Source organism: Bufo gargarizans, chromosome 8 (assembly GCF_014858855.1).
Source record: "Bufo gargarizans isolate SCDJY-AF-19 chromosome 8, ASM1485885v1, whole genome shotgun sequence".
NCBI lineage: Eukaryota > Metazoa > Chordata > Amphibia > Anura > Bufonidae > Bufo > Bufo gargarizans.
Window position 1 is genome coordinate 40,069,853 of NC_058087.1, and position 14,041 is coordinate 40,083,893.

The following is a 14,041-nucleotide window of genomic DNA, read 5'->3' on the forward strand; positions in this document are numbered from 1 at the left end:
GGGTGTCTGGATCGCTTTGAGGGTACAGTCACACACTTCATGAGCAGCATGTTTTAGACATTTCTGCTTCTGTCCACCTCAGAAGCAACCCCATTCACGTGTACAGTATTTCTGTTGCTTATATGAAGAGCTGCTATTGTCATTTACACACAGGTAATTATTTTTATTTATTTTTTGGAGTTCAGCTCTCGGCTCTAGAGAGATATATTTGTCATGTACAGTCTCAGGAATCCTTTGTTTTCCAGATAGATGGATAGATACCTGTGTGTGTATATAAATATTAAAATTTATTTCTAGCAATTTTTGTGTGTGTGTATACACACACAAACACAAAATTCTGCAAAAATTGATGAAGTGCACAGCAAAACACCAGGTGTGACTATACGCTGAAGCCTCTCTGCTGCCTGAAATACAAACCCTTATATTCTGCAGATAAATGCCCTTTAATTATGGCTGAGTATCTTGTATAATACATGAGCCGGATTGCCTTTCTGCTCCCCTGTTAATTGCAGTCTTTCTGTCCACATTCCATTAGACGTGCCACAATCCAGAGACAATAGCTCTACCTATATCACATATATATCTATCGCGATCCAGGGAAATTTCAGCTTCTTTCCCTTCTTCCCCTTCTTTGTTTCCACTCTGCTAATCAAATGCACATTACATTTATTCTAGTAAAAGTGTAAACCATAGAAAATTTGACAAGATAGATGTGTAAATTATCACTCTGACAGAACTAATGATGCACTCCAAGCACCTTCTGTTTTCCAGCACTTGGCGAGCGACTTCATTAAATATGCAATGGCCGTTTGGTGGCTGCTGGCAAGTTGGTTGCTTCCCTTGTGGAATTGCTGTATTTCCTGAGGTGGATGAGCAGGCAGGAGCGTTGGCTGCCGGACACCCCGCTGCGGCTCTGATGTACTCCATCTTGTTTGTGCAGTTGTTTGAAGTATTTTCAGGACAATTGCATCTATAACCACAGGACATATCCCCCCGCAGCTATATTATAGACAGCAGTAAGAGAAAAGCAGGCAGATTATGTTCTGCCTTTTATCTACCTATAATAATTCAGCCTCTGAGAACTGGAAACCATGTACAGACTCATTTATTAAATGGAAGATTAACATTAAAACATACTGTGACCAGTGCGGGTAACAATGAGCCCAATAAATAATAGATTTATCAGCGTTTATCTCTATACTGAAAGGAAGGATGGCTGCAAGGCTTGATAAATATGAGACGGATGTTAAATATTACCGTTAGATGTTCGATAGCCACATAGAAGATATTAGATAGATGTTACAAAGATGTTAAATAGATGCGAAGGTCATTCAAAAAGTTTGTATTTTCAGTTCTCAATACAGACTTTAGCCACCAGTCCCGCTTCCTTTTTTTTTAAAATTTAAATAGATCTATGAATTTTACTGAAATTGGGCACACTGGATTATAAAGAGTGAGAATGTATTTCCCCAAAATCTTATGTTGGCCACAACAGGTTCAGAACATGAACATGCTGCACAACCCTCCTATTAGATATTCCGTAATAGAAAGACCAATATTAGATACACAGATATTAGATATTCCGTTAGAAATTAGAGGAATATTACAGGGATGTGTATATCTGATATGTGCATTTGTATGTATTTACAGTATATATAAATTGGATTAGCGGGTGCAGCAAAGAGGCAAAGTACAAGTTCTTGGTTCAAAACATCAGTGTTTATTCACACGTGAAAACAAAACAAAAACGCAAGTTGCCTGGTGATTGTTCACACACATGAAAAGTTCATATACAAAACAGTCACCTTTTCTCCTGGGTGTTACTTCACACCCTGTTGGAAGTTCTGCCTTGTCAAGTCCACAGGTAGGCGTTAGGTGGCCTGTTCGCCTTCACAGGAGTCTGAGCCATCCAGCCCAGCTGTAGCCGCAGATCCCATAGCCCTCAGATCACAGCACACAGACCTCCTGAGCTCCACTGTCAGACGGAGGTAATCCTCTCCACCTGGCAGTGCTGGCTGGTTTTTATGCCTGGAAAAACCCGGCCTGGAACATGGGGAGTAGTCACCCACTCAGCACTTTGACTACTCCCAGTAAGAGCTGTCCCGGACCAGCCATTATAGTCATAGTAAGTATCAAGGTGTCAAACAGCAACTGCTGCTGACACATAAAAAACGGCTCTTACTCCACCGAGGCCAGGAACCTCGGTGACATGTACCTATCATCCATGATGATTCCTTGTATCTTCTTCTATACCTCCCCCCATTGTTCAACCATGAGGGGGTGAACACATGCCATACAGTATACTCGGGACAGGGCATCCGCGTTTCCCTGCGACCAGCCTGCCCTGTGTTTTACGGAGGACAGGAACCACCTGGTGACTTGGGCATTTGTCTCTTTGGCCTGGCTCATCCACTTGAGAGGCAAGTGGTCAGTCACCAGGCGGAATGTTCTCCCCAACAAATAATAGCAGAGAGACTCGAGTGCCCACTTGATAGCCAGGCACTCTCTCTCTCTCTCCACTATACTGTACTATACTGTACCTGGTCTCGGCTGGGGTGAGCTTGCGGCTTAGGAAGAAAACTGGATTTTCCTCCCCGTTGACTTCCTGAGACAGTACAGCACCGAGGCCTACTTCGGAGGCGTCCGTCTGTACTATGAATTCTCGCTTGAAGTCTGGCGTAGCCAAAACCGGGGACCCACACAGGGTCGACTTCAAAGCGGAGAAAGTCTCTTCTGCCCGGCCATTCCAGTGAACCATCACTGACTTGCATCCCTTCAATAACCCTGTCAATGGCGTGGCTACAGTAGCAAAGTGGGGAATAAATCTCCTGTAATAGCCAAGGAATGACTTTACTTGTTTAGTGGTGACAGATCGGGGCCAATTTCTTATCGTCTCTATTTTGTTTACTTGGGATTTGATCACTCAGCACCCAATGACCTACCCCAGGTGTTTTGTCTCCTCTAACCCTATAGCGCATTTTTTTGGGTTAGCGGTTAGTCCAGCTTTTCGAAGGGACTCTACTACATCCTGCACTTTGGGCAGGTGATTTTCCCAGTCGGTACTGTGGATGACAATATCGTCCAGGTAAACCGAAGTGTACCGACTATGTGGTCGCAGCACAATGTCCATTAGCCTTTGGAAAGTGGCGGGGCGCCATGCAGACCAAAGGGCAACACCTTATACTGGTATAGCCCCTCCGGTGTAATGAAGGCCGTTTTCTCTTTGGCAGCCTCCATTAGGAGTACCTGCCAGTAACAGAAAAATACCGGGCTTGTCCTAACCTCTCAATCAGCTCGTCTACCCTGGGCATTGGATACGCATCGAACTTGGAGATTTCGTTTAGTTTCCGGAAATTGTTACAGAATCTTAACGACCCATCCGGCTTTGGTTTTAAGACTATCGGACTTGCCCACTCACTTTTGAACTCCTCAATGACGTCTAGTTGCAGGATCAGCTGCACTTCCTCCGAGATGGCTTGTCGCCGAGCCTCAGGTACCCGCTATGGTTTCAACCGGATTTTGCCCTGAGGCTCAGTGACAATGTCATGCTGGATTATGGAAGTGCATCCAGGGAGGTCTGAGAACACTTCTGTGTTCCTACTGACAAACTCCCTGGCATCCTGAGTCTGTTTAGAGGAGAGGCTGTCAGCAATCTTCACTGTGGCAACCGCTTCCCTTACATCAGACTGAGGGGCTGGAACCTCTTCTCCTAGAAAACTCAGCCGCAGGCTATAGTCAGTACTGGTCTCCCTATCTTTCTAAGGTTTGAGCCAATTCACATGGTACACCTGCTCTAGCTTCTGCCTCCCTGGCTGGTGTACCTTGTAGTCTACTTCTCCAACCTTTTTGAGTACCTCGTAGGGTCCCTGCCACCTAGCCAGTAACTTAATGTCCACTGTCGGTACCAGAACCAAAACCCGATCTCCTGAGTTAAAGATCCGGACCCGAGCTTGCCGATTTATACACCCGACTTTGAGCTCGCTGAGCTGCCTCCATATGTTCCTTTACCAGCGGCAACACTGTTTTCATACATTCCTGCATCTGGGTAACATATTCAATAAGGCTTTTATATGGTGTGGGTTGTTGCTCCCACGCCTCTTTGGCTATATCCAACAGACCATGTGGATGTCTGCCATATAGAAGTTCCAAGGGCGAGAACCCAGTAGAGGCCTGGGGCACTTCTCGCACTGCAAACATAAGATAGGGCAGAATGAGGTCCCAGTCCTTCCCATCCTTAGACACTACTCGTTTTAACATGGTTTTTAACGTTTTATCAAACCTTTTTACTAGGCCGTCAGTTTGCGGGTGATAGACGGACTTCCGTGTCTGCTTGATGTTCAGCAACTTAGAGTTCCCGCATGACCTTTGATATAAAAGGGGTCCCCTAGTCAGTCAGAACCTCTTTAGGTAGCCCCACTCTGGAGAACATCTCCATTAACTCCTTTGCTATGAGTTTGGCCGATGTATGTCGCAGTGGCACCACCTCCGGGTACCGAGTGGCGTAGTCTAGGACTACCAAGATATGTTGGTGCTCTCTAGCGGACTTCGGTACTGGGCCTACGAGATCCATATCGATTATTTCAAATGGAGTCTCGATAATTGGGTGAGGCACTAAGGGACTGCGGAACAGGTGCTGGGGGCTAGTTGTTTGGCAGGTTGGGCAAGACTTGCAAAAGTCATCCACCTCTAAACGCCAGTAAAACCGTTGTAGTATCTGCTCCTGTGTCTTCTGCATTCCCAGATGGCCCCCTGAGAACATGTTGGTGGGCTAACTCTAACACGAGTTTTCGATAAGCCCGGGGCACCACAAACTGTTCAATGGATTCATCCCGCAGCTGGTTTACCCAATATAGCATATTCTGGTTGACCACAAAACGGGGAAACATAGACTCGGCCCCAGGTTGTTGGGGTACCCCATCAACTATTACCACATTCTCCCAAGCCCGGGATAGGGTTGGGTCTCGGCTTTGGCTGTAACGAAATTCTCCCCGGAGACGTTGAGGTCTGCCAACTCGGGTCCCGGTGGCAATTCCCCCACGTCTCCCACCATTACCCTACGCAGGGTTGTCTCCCCCTCTTCCACAGAGTTGGCGGTCACCCCTACTACTGGTCCTTCGGCCTCAGGTTCCCGGGGTTCTGGCCATCATCCTGAACAAGGCCAATCTCCTGGGCTCACCCCTGACTCAGGGGTACCAGTCACTCTCACAACCGGCCATAGTGCCGGGAAACCCGGAAAGTCTCTTCCTATTATGAGTTTGTAGTGCAAGTTTGTAGCGTCTTCGTGGGTCCACCTGCCTACCGTGGTTAAAGTCACCAGCACTGTGGGGTAGTCTTTTAAGTCTCCGTGAATGCATATCACCTCAACTTTCCAGCCAGTATACTCACTAGGGCGGACCTTACTAGTCCAGCAGCGCCTCAACTTGAGTGTCTCCCACTTCCACCTGGCACAAGTGGTTTAGAGCCTCCGGGGTACCTGTGGCACACCGTTTCATAGCATCCAGTGACTGACTGTAACCACAATTAGTGACCATGGGCTCAACCCGATGGGGACACTCAGCACTTCTATGACCAGCTTCCTGACACCGCCAGCAGATTACCTGGGTCCGGCCCATAGTGGGAACCTCACAGGTGGGTTTTTACCAGCTCATACCGTTAAGCCTGGGGTAGTGAGTTCTGGGGTTTACCTGCCCCCTCCCAAAAGAACGCCCCTTAAGTTTCTTAGTGGCCTCACAGCGTCCCACCAGGTCCACCATTTCCAGGAGACTGGCCAATCCAGAGCTGGAGAGGTGGTGGCGGCAGCGCCCTCCAGAATATGTCTGCCTATAGTCTATCCAGCATAGCTGTGGGACTAAGCAAATCAGGCTGTAGCCACTTTTGCAAAAGGTGGAGTAAGTCATAAAACTGGGGTCTCGCGGGCTCAGCTGGCTTAAACCCCCCCCCCCCCCCCCCCCCCACTGATGTACCCGCTGGGCTCGGACCAACACATTTACCCCCAGTCTTGCCAAAATCTCACCCTTTACTTTCGGGTTGTCGGCTGCTTGATCGTACGGCAAGTTGAAATATACACGCTGGGACTCTGATGCCAGGAAAGGAGCGATGACCTCAGCCCACTGGTCTTGGGGCAGCTTTTCTCTAGTGGCCACTTTCTCGTACATCGCCAGGTAGGTTTCGATGTCATCTGTGCGTGTCATCTTGGGGATCGCTGCACGGAGTGCTATCCATTCATCGTGGACGCTTGGGGTTGCTCCTGCTGTCTGCAAAGCCATCACGTGTTGTAGCAGCAACTGGTTGGTCTCTTGCTGCTGCTTATTAGCCTCCCATTGGGGCAGGTTGGTCTCTTGCTGCTGTAGATTAGCTTCCACGAGGGCCTTTACAACAGCCTCCATTTTGTTGTGGGGTACGGGTTGTAATATCGCTGGTTTGATGTACGACATAAAACCGTGCCCAAAAATGCAATCCAAAAATATATATCGGCTTTCACGTCAGTCTCGCTGCGCTTGCCTGCATCCTCCACCAATAGTGGGGATTCGCTCTGGTTGTTAGGATTAGCGGTAGTTAGTACAAGTTCTTGGTTCAAAACATCAGTGTTTTATTCACACGTGAAAGCAAAACAAAAACGCAAGTTTCTTGGTGATCGTTCATACACATGAAAAGTTAATATACAAAACAGTCACCTTTTCTCCTGGGTGTTACTTCACACCCTGTTGGAAATTCTGCCTTGTCAAGTCCACAGGCAGGCGTTAGGCGGCCTGTTCGCCCTCACAGGGGTCTGAGCCCCCCAGCCCGGCTCAAGCCGCAGATCCCAACACAGCCCTCAGATCACAGCACACAGACCTCCTGAGCTCCACTGTCAGACTGAAGTAATCCTCTCCACCTGGCAATGCTGGCTGTTTTTTATGCCTGGCAAAACTCAGCCTGGAACATGGGCAGAAGTCACCCACCCAGCACTTTGACTACTCCCAGTAAGAGCCGTCCCGGATCAGCTATTGTAGCCATACTAAGTATAAAGGTGTCAAACAGCAACTGCTGCTGACACATAAAAACCGGCACTTACTCCACCAAGGCCAGGAACCTAGGTGACACGTACCTATCATCCACGATGATTCCTTGTACCTTCTTACAAAATATATATATATATATATATATATATATATATATATATAAACAATATGAAGGCAGCACTTGGGTATAGTGAAAAAGTGGATCCTTTTATTTCTCCACACTCCAATGTTTGAAATGCTCAGTGAAGTCTTTGTCAAGCTTGACAAAGACTGCATTGAGCAGTTGAAGCGCTGCAGTGTGGTGAAATAAAAGGATCCACTTTTTCACTATAGCCAAATGCTGCCTTCATATTGTTCTATTTACTGTGGATTTTTGTCCAAAGGAATCAGGATTTGCACCTGGGCTTTTTCTTTGGAGTGCTACTATATACCCATTTTTTTCTCTCTCTCTCTCTCTCTCTCTTTCTCTCTCTCTCTCTATATCTATCTATATCTATAATTATTCATAGAACGGGTGACATTCTGGGTTATCAAACTATCTAAATTTAATTGTTTAAATCACGTAGAGACATTTAATTCTATATGTTTGCAAGTAGTTATTATATCTGCATGCTTTAAAAAAAATTATATAATGTATTATCGTACTGCTATATAGGAAATATTTCTGCATATCCAACCTTTACAGGCATCACCATCAACCTGTTGCAATGTTATCCTTAAACAGGTTATGCCAAGTTAAGTTATCCCTATCCACTACCAGTGGGGTACCTACCATGGAAGCAGACCACGTGACTGCAGTGGACCCAAGGGGCGCCCCAGCACGGAGCTGCATCTCCGATGCCCAACATAGATTCACAGCATTTTCCTGCAGCTGCCACTAGGGGGACCCAAGTACATAGTCTACAGCTTCCTTTGAGTGCAGTGGTCATTGTATATGTTTCTATGCACTGAGCTCCCCCCAGTGGTGGCTGAAGGCAGCCAGTTTTGTAATATATTTGGTGGGAGGGAGCATAAGCTTTAGAAGACTGTGGGAAGTGCTGTGGTAACTGTATAAATTTCTATGAATACCGTACTATGTGAAGGGAAGTAAGGCTTTAGAGCTGTAAGTATCAGTGTATTTATGCCAGTTTTGTGGTGTAAATGCACTGAGAGATATAGTATTCAGCATGAGCACCATATTTATGAAGCACCTGTTGCACTTTTTCCTAGAAGCAGCACAAAGTGGGTGAGGCAGGGCATGTTTTAATAATTAAAAAAATTGTTCCACTTAAAAATTATCATATATTTTTCAGAACTCTTAGTGGCCTCATTTAAAAATTAAAAATAATGAACTCTAATTTGGGAGGCCCATACAAAATTTTGCTATCGGGGCCCTATGAGATCTTTGTATGCCCCAGGCCGCTGCATTTAACTAGGGGAACTGAACCCCCACACAAATCAGGTAGAGAAGCCTTTGGGTCTCTTCAGGCACCAGGCCAGGGTGCACCTCCTAGAGCTTCATTCCTTTGGCCCAATATTAAACATGAATTTTATTTAAGTTGCAAAAAGAATCACCGTGGAAGTTTTCCAGAAAAATGTGTTTATTGGAAACTCTAGTTTGTTGTATTAAACTTTGTACTTAAAGTTCATATTCCAGGTAAAGACAGCTAATAGATGGCACTGTAGGAACCGGTGAAGTAAAAAAGACTGAAAAAAATGAGTAGCTGGTACTTGTGCCTATTGTGCTAAACAAACACGCCTTGAAAAGTTACTGTGCGGTCGTATCGTTTGTTACACTGATGACAGGTTGAGGGCTTGAGAATAGAGCATGAGGACCACATGAATTTAACTTTCCTGAAAAGATAGCTTTCCATCACTTTAACTGATGTGTAGGACAATGGCTTTGGCTTGCAAGAAATCCATGAGTAACTGTATGTGTGTGTGTGTGTGTGTGTGTGTGTGTGTGTATATATATATATATATATATATATATATATATATTTCTGCCTTGACCATGCTTATTTTATTTATTTTTTTTGGGGGGGAAGAGGGGTATAAATTATATATTATTTGAAGAGGCGTTTTTTCTCGTTAGTGTTAGAATAACTGTCATTAATATTATGGAATGTGAAATACAAAATATATGCCAATACCAGTAATGCAATTAAAGGGCACCTAAACCTTTGCTCAAAGCACGGAATGGCTTTTGCATTCTTTTGCAGCATGCGAAGTACAGATCCACAGAAAGTATATCGAATCTGTACTAGAGTCTATGCAAGCCAAAGGTGCAGAGCGCTCAGTACCGTCCGTGCTTTGAATGAGGGTTTAGGTTCCCATTAAAGCTAATGAAGCCACTTGTCGCCCCCAAAAATACGTAAATACATAGCCTACCCCATTGTTAGTCGGGTTACTTTAGGCCAGAATTTTATTATAAAATTGTAGAGCGGTGTTGGCGTATTGTGTCACAACTTAAGCCACGCCTTAGTCTCCGCTTAGCCACGCCCACATGCCCTGTAAGGGGCAAAAAGATTCTTAGTAGATATGACGTTTGAGCCAGAATGCTGGTGTAATGAATGTGCCTCTTTAGTTTTATGCAATGGACTCTTCGGAACCCTTCCTTTCTTTTTCGCTGTGTGAAAAGCTGAAATATCTTAATGTAAACTTTACTCCTTGAACCTAAATAATGGAGTTTTGATGAGAAATCTTCTTGCCAGATATAGGGGGTCATTTATCAAACTGGTGTAAAGTAGAACTGGCTTAGTTGCCCATAGCAACCAATCAGATTCCTCCTTTAATTTTTCACAGCTCCTTTTGAAAATGAAAGGTGAAATCTGATTGGTTGCCATGGGCAACTAAGCCAGTTCTACTTTACACCAGTTTGATAAATGACTCCAGTAGTCTTTACCCCTTTTCTGGCAGATGTTCCAGTAAGTGCAGGAATAATGCAGTCTGCAGTGCTATTTTTAAAGGGGTTGTCTCACTTCAGCAAATGGCATTTATCATGTAGAGAAAGTTTATACAAGGCACTTACTAATGTATTGTGATTGTCCATATTGCCTCCTTTGCTGGCTTGATTCATTTCTCCATCACACTATACACTTCTCATTTCCATGGTTACCACCACCCTGTAATCCATCAGTTCTGGCCGTGCTTGCACACTATGGGAAAAGGCACCTCTGGAGCTTGCATAGGCTGCCATTTTTTTCCCTGTAGTGTACAAGCACGACCGTCTCTGCTGGATTGCTGGGTGGTCGTAGCCATGGAAACGACCAGTGTATAAATGTGATTGAAAAATAAATCCAGCCAGCAAAGGAGGCAATACGGACAATCACAGTACATTATTAAGTGACTACTTGATAAATGCCATTTGCTTAAGTGAGATCACCCCTTTAATGTCAAAAATGCCACATTTCAGATAGATTCCCTTGTAAGAAATGGATAGCTTAGTAGTAAACGGTTATTAGTACATAAGAAAAACTGTAATTGGTCAATTAAACCTAAAATGAAGCAAAGACCTAACTAGTCTTTCTATGCGATTTAAAAGAAAAGAAGGAAGGGGAATCTAAACTACCCATGATAAGTCAATCATCCGGATCTGATACAAAATGGATCGGTCATATTCGTGATGGTTCCTGTAAAGACATGCCATAAAATGTAAAGCTAAAAATGTAATGGAAATGAGAAAGATATAGAAATAGAATTTTTTTTATCTGCTTTACAGACTAATTATTGAAAGTTCAATTTTTTTTTGCTCAGTCTTTATTTTTTTTATTGAATTTTAGCTTTATACAGGTGAAACTCGAAAAATTTGAATATCGTGCAAAGTTCATTTATTTCAGTAATGCAACTTAAAAGGCGAAACTGATATGAGACTCATTACATGCAAAGTGAGATATTTCAAGCCTTTATTTGTTATAATTTGGATGATTATGGCTTACAGCTTATGAAAACCCCAAAGTCACAATTTTGAGGTCCCCTTTGCTCAGGGGGTATGGATTATTCGCTGACTAGAGTGTGACACTTTGAGCCTAGAATATTGAACCTTTTCACAAACTTCTAATTTTAAGCCGCATTAATGCAATTCCTTTTAAGTTGCATTACTGAAATAAATGGACTTTTGCACGATATTTGAATTTTTCGAGTTTCACCTGTAAGTGTTTACTGAGGGTTTCGTCCAAATGTAATTTTAACCGTGTATTCTGTTGCCTGTCTGAACTGTCCAGAATACACTGGAGAGTTTACTTTACGACTGGGATTTGACTCCGTGTGTTTTTTGTTGTTGTTTTTTTTTTTAAACAGATCATTAGATTAAGATTTTAGTTCTTAGGAAATAAATGTGGTTACCATTTCATTATTTGCTAAGCAACCCATAATCCCCGCCTAAGCCTCATCTACATTTTGCAGAGAAAGCAGGCGATGCTGAATGCAGCCTTCCTTTGGGAATACACCGAACTTAATGAGCTTGATAGTCTGGTGGGCTCAATAAATCAAATAAAGGAAAACATTTCTCGTTTCTGAATAAAAGCATTTATCACCCCGTGTTTATTCATTCATGGTCATAAGATTGATTGGCTTCTTGTATCACGAATGTATACCAAAGCATTTATTTTTATTTATTAAATTTTTTTTCCCCTTTTTTTTATTAAATTTTTTGTGTCCATCCCTTTCTGTCTTTTAGTGGGCAAGTTGCGAAAGCGGTGGCTGAAGGACAGCATTTCACAAGTCGGAATTGGAATGCTCCAATCTGTCAAGAATTTTGTCGATCCCAACAATATCTTTGGAAACCGAAACCTTTTATAAGAAAAAAGAAAAGAGAAAAGAAAAAAAAAAAAGCTCTATCTGTAATTCTGTCTCTACGTCAAAATGTTGTAATACTGCCCAGAGATCCCACCGAACGGAAGCCCGAATGAAATATACGACGAAGTGAGAGGAAAACAAATTCCTCGCGTTGATCAAATGTCCTTTTTGTCAGATCCAGTGTTTAGGAAGACTCTCGCTAAGAATTGGACTTGGCAATCTGTGCTAGGGAGGGGAAGGGGGGTTGGTGGGGGGACAGCTGCACTTTTTGCCGACTGCTCTTGACCCTCCAGACATATGTTACATTAGCGTGCCCTCGGTTGTCAGGGCTTGAAAATTCACTTTGTCTCAGCCAGCCAGAAGTGCGTAGCATGCTGCCGTTTAAAGCAAATGGCAATTTCTTAAGCCAGTCAAGCAAGACACAGATTTATCTGAATACGTTTTGCCACGCACGGGCAATTTATATATATTTTTTTTAATAGCACATAGTTCGCAAGTAAGAGGTTCTGTATCAGCTGAGGCAATACGGAAATCACTTGTGCTTCCTAATGTACTAAATAATCGACCTAACTATAGGAATACTCACAGGCACTGTCTAAAGTCCAGAAGATATAATGTCCAGTCCTGTATCACTCTCATGGTGGCGCTGTTTTCATGGCTGCGGAGTATTAGTCGGCGACCATGAATGTTGTGAAAAACCCCTTTTATTGGGTATTGATTTATAAAAAAAAAAATTGCATAAATAAAAGGGGAATTATCAGGAACAGAACGTTGCGAGACAGGTGGAAGGAAATAGGTTGGCTATTTTCAGAACCAAAATGAGAGCACGTACCCTTCCCTGTACAATCCCCTCGCTGGCAAATAGGCCGCCTTCTGTACTACCTACTTAGTGATAAAGGCTTTTCATAACAATCTGCAGATAGGATGCACAAAGCGGCTGGTCCTCATTTCCTTGTCGGAGGGTGGCAGCTGCTCTGTGCAAAAGCTTCCCTATCGAGAGACAAAGTCTAATGCTTAGAAGTGTCTGCAGGAACAGCTGTTCTCCCTGCCTCCTATGAGCCGTCTCCTGGGAAGGAAACCGCATTAACACCATCAAGCTTTACGAAAGCTCTCCCTGTGTCTTCAGAGTTTTTTTTTTTTTGTTTTTTTTTAGGATCTTTTGCTGTTACGTTAAATATTTAAGCAGCTTTTGCATATATATTTTTTTCAGATGGCAAATAAAACTGGAACATATGTCTTCTCACTCATATCACTCAAATTTGGCTGCTGAGATCTCCTTCGTTCTCGCTCCACTGTTTGTTCTATGGGCCCCTCGGAGTTCTGCTGTAAGGGGCGGATTCTGCTCTTTAACTCTCTCACTCCTGCAGCACTTCGAGCAGAGAGCTGGTTAAAATCCTGACTTAGCCATAATACGTTGTTGTTTTTTTGTACAGAGACGCTAACATCTTCATATTGTATGTTCACTACAGAATTTGACATAAAATTAATGCTTTCACCCAAACGGCCTTGCTGTCTTTTTATTTTATTAGTAGATTCATGGAGGGTAAAGGTTTTATAGCCGAGACTTATTCATCTTGCTGTTTCGTTTTTTTTATTTTTAGGTATATAGTATAGAACGCAAGGTTAGCAGTAGGCAGTTTGTTACAATTGTATTATACGAACGAGGACATAGAGATCAGTGATGTCATCTCGCATCATTTCAAGTGAAACATTTTATAGCAAATATCATTAGCCAGGATTTCTCCAGCTGGAAAATTACAGCTTACATTTGGTGGCATGCAGGAGACTTTTTTGGTTTCTCAATTCTCGTTTCCGCAAACGAAGGTATTTGTAATGTGTGCGCAGGTCACCGCAATATGACTAGTGCGCATCCTTTCAGGTTCTAGACCGAACTAAGGGAAGAAAATATGGAATACATATGCAGTGAAATTACTTTTCTCCATCATCTGGTTATCGGACAATTATACAAAAGTATTTTAGAATTTTAAGGGGAAAGAAGTCTAGGCGAAAACACAACATAAAATGTTAGTATTGTTCTGTTTCTTTACAATCTTAAATGGGTCCAAAAGGCTGGTAAGATTAATTTACATAAAATAAATCAGTAAATTACTATGATGCAGTGAGTTTTAGTCAAACCAGCCAAGGTCGGGTGGAAAATGTGGTCGTCGTACGGAGCGTTTTTCCTGGACTAAAATCGCAGAGTGAAATTTACCTTATCGTGTTCTGAGCTCCATTATGTTTGTACAGTGCTCCAGGTCTTCTGC

General features: G+C 43.3%; 1 protein-coding gene across 1 annotated transcript in view; it reads left to right on the top strand.

Annotated features, from left to right (window-relative positions):
* AGPS (alkylglycerone phosphate synthase) overlaps positions 1 to 13,278 on the top strand; it is a 177,821-nt gene extending 164,543 nt beyond the window's left edge. The window contains exon 20 of the mRNA XM_044304288.1: positions 11,659 to 13,278. Within this exon, the coding sequence (XP_044160223.1) occupies positions 11,659 to 11,780 (122 nt within the window). The 3' untranslated portion in view covers positions 11,781 to 13,278. The remainder of the gene's footprint in view (positions 1 to 11,658) is intronic.
* The last annotated feature ends 763 nt before the right edge of the window (positions 13,279 to 14,041 follow it).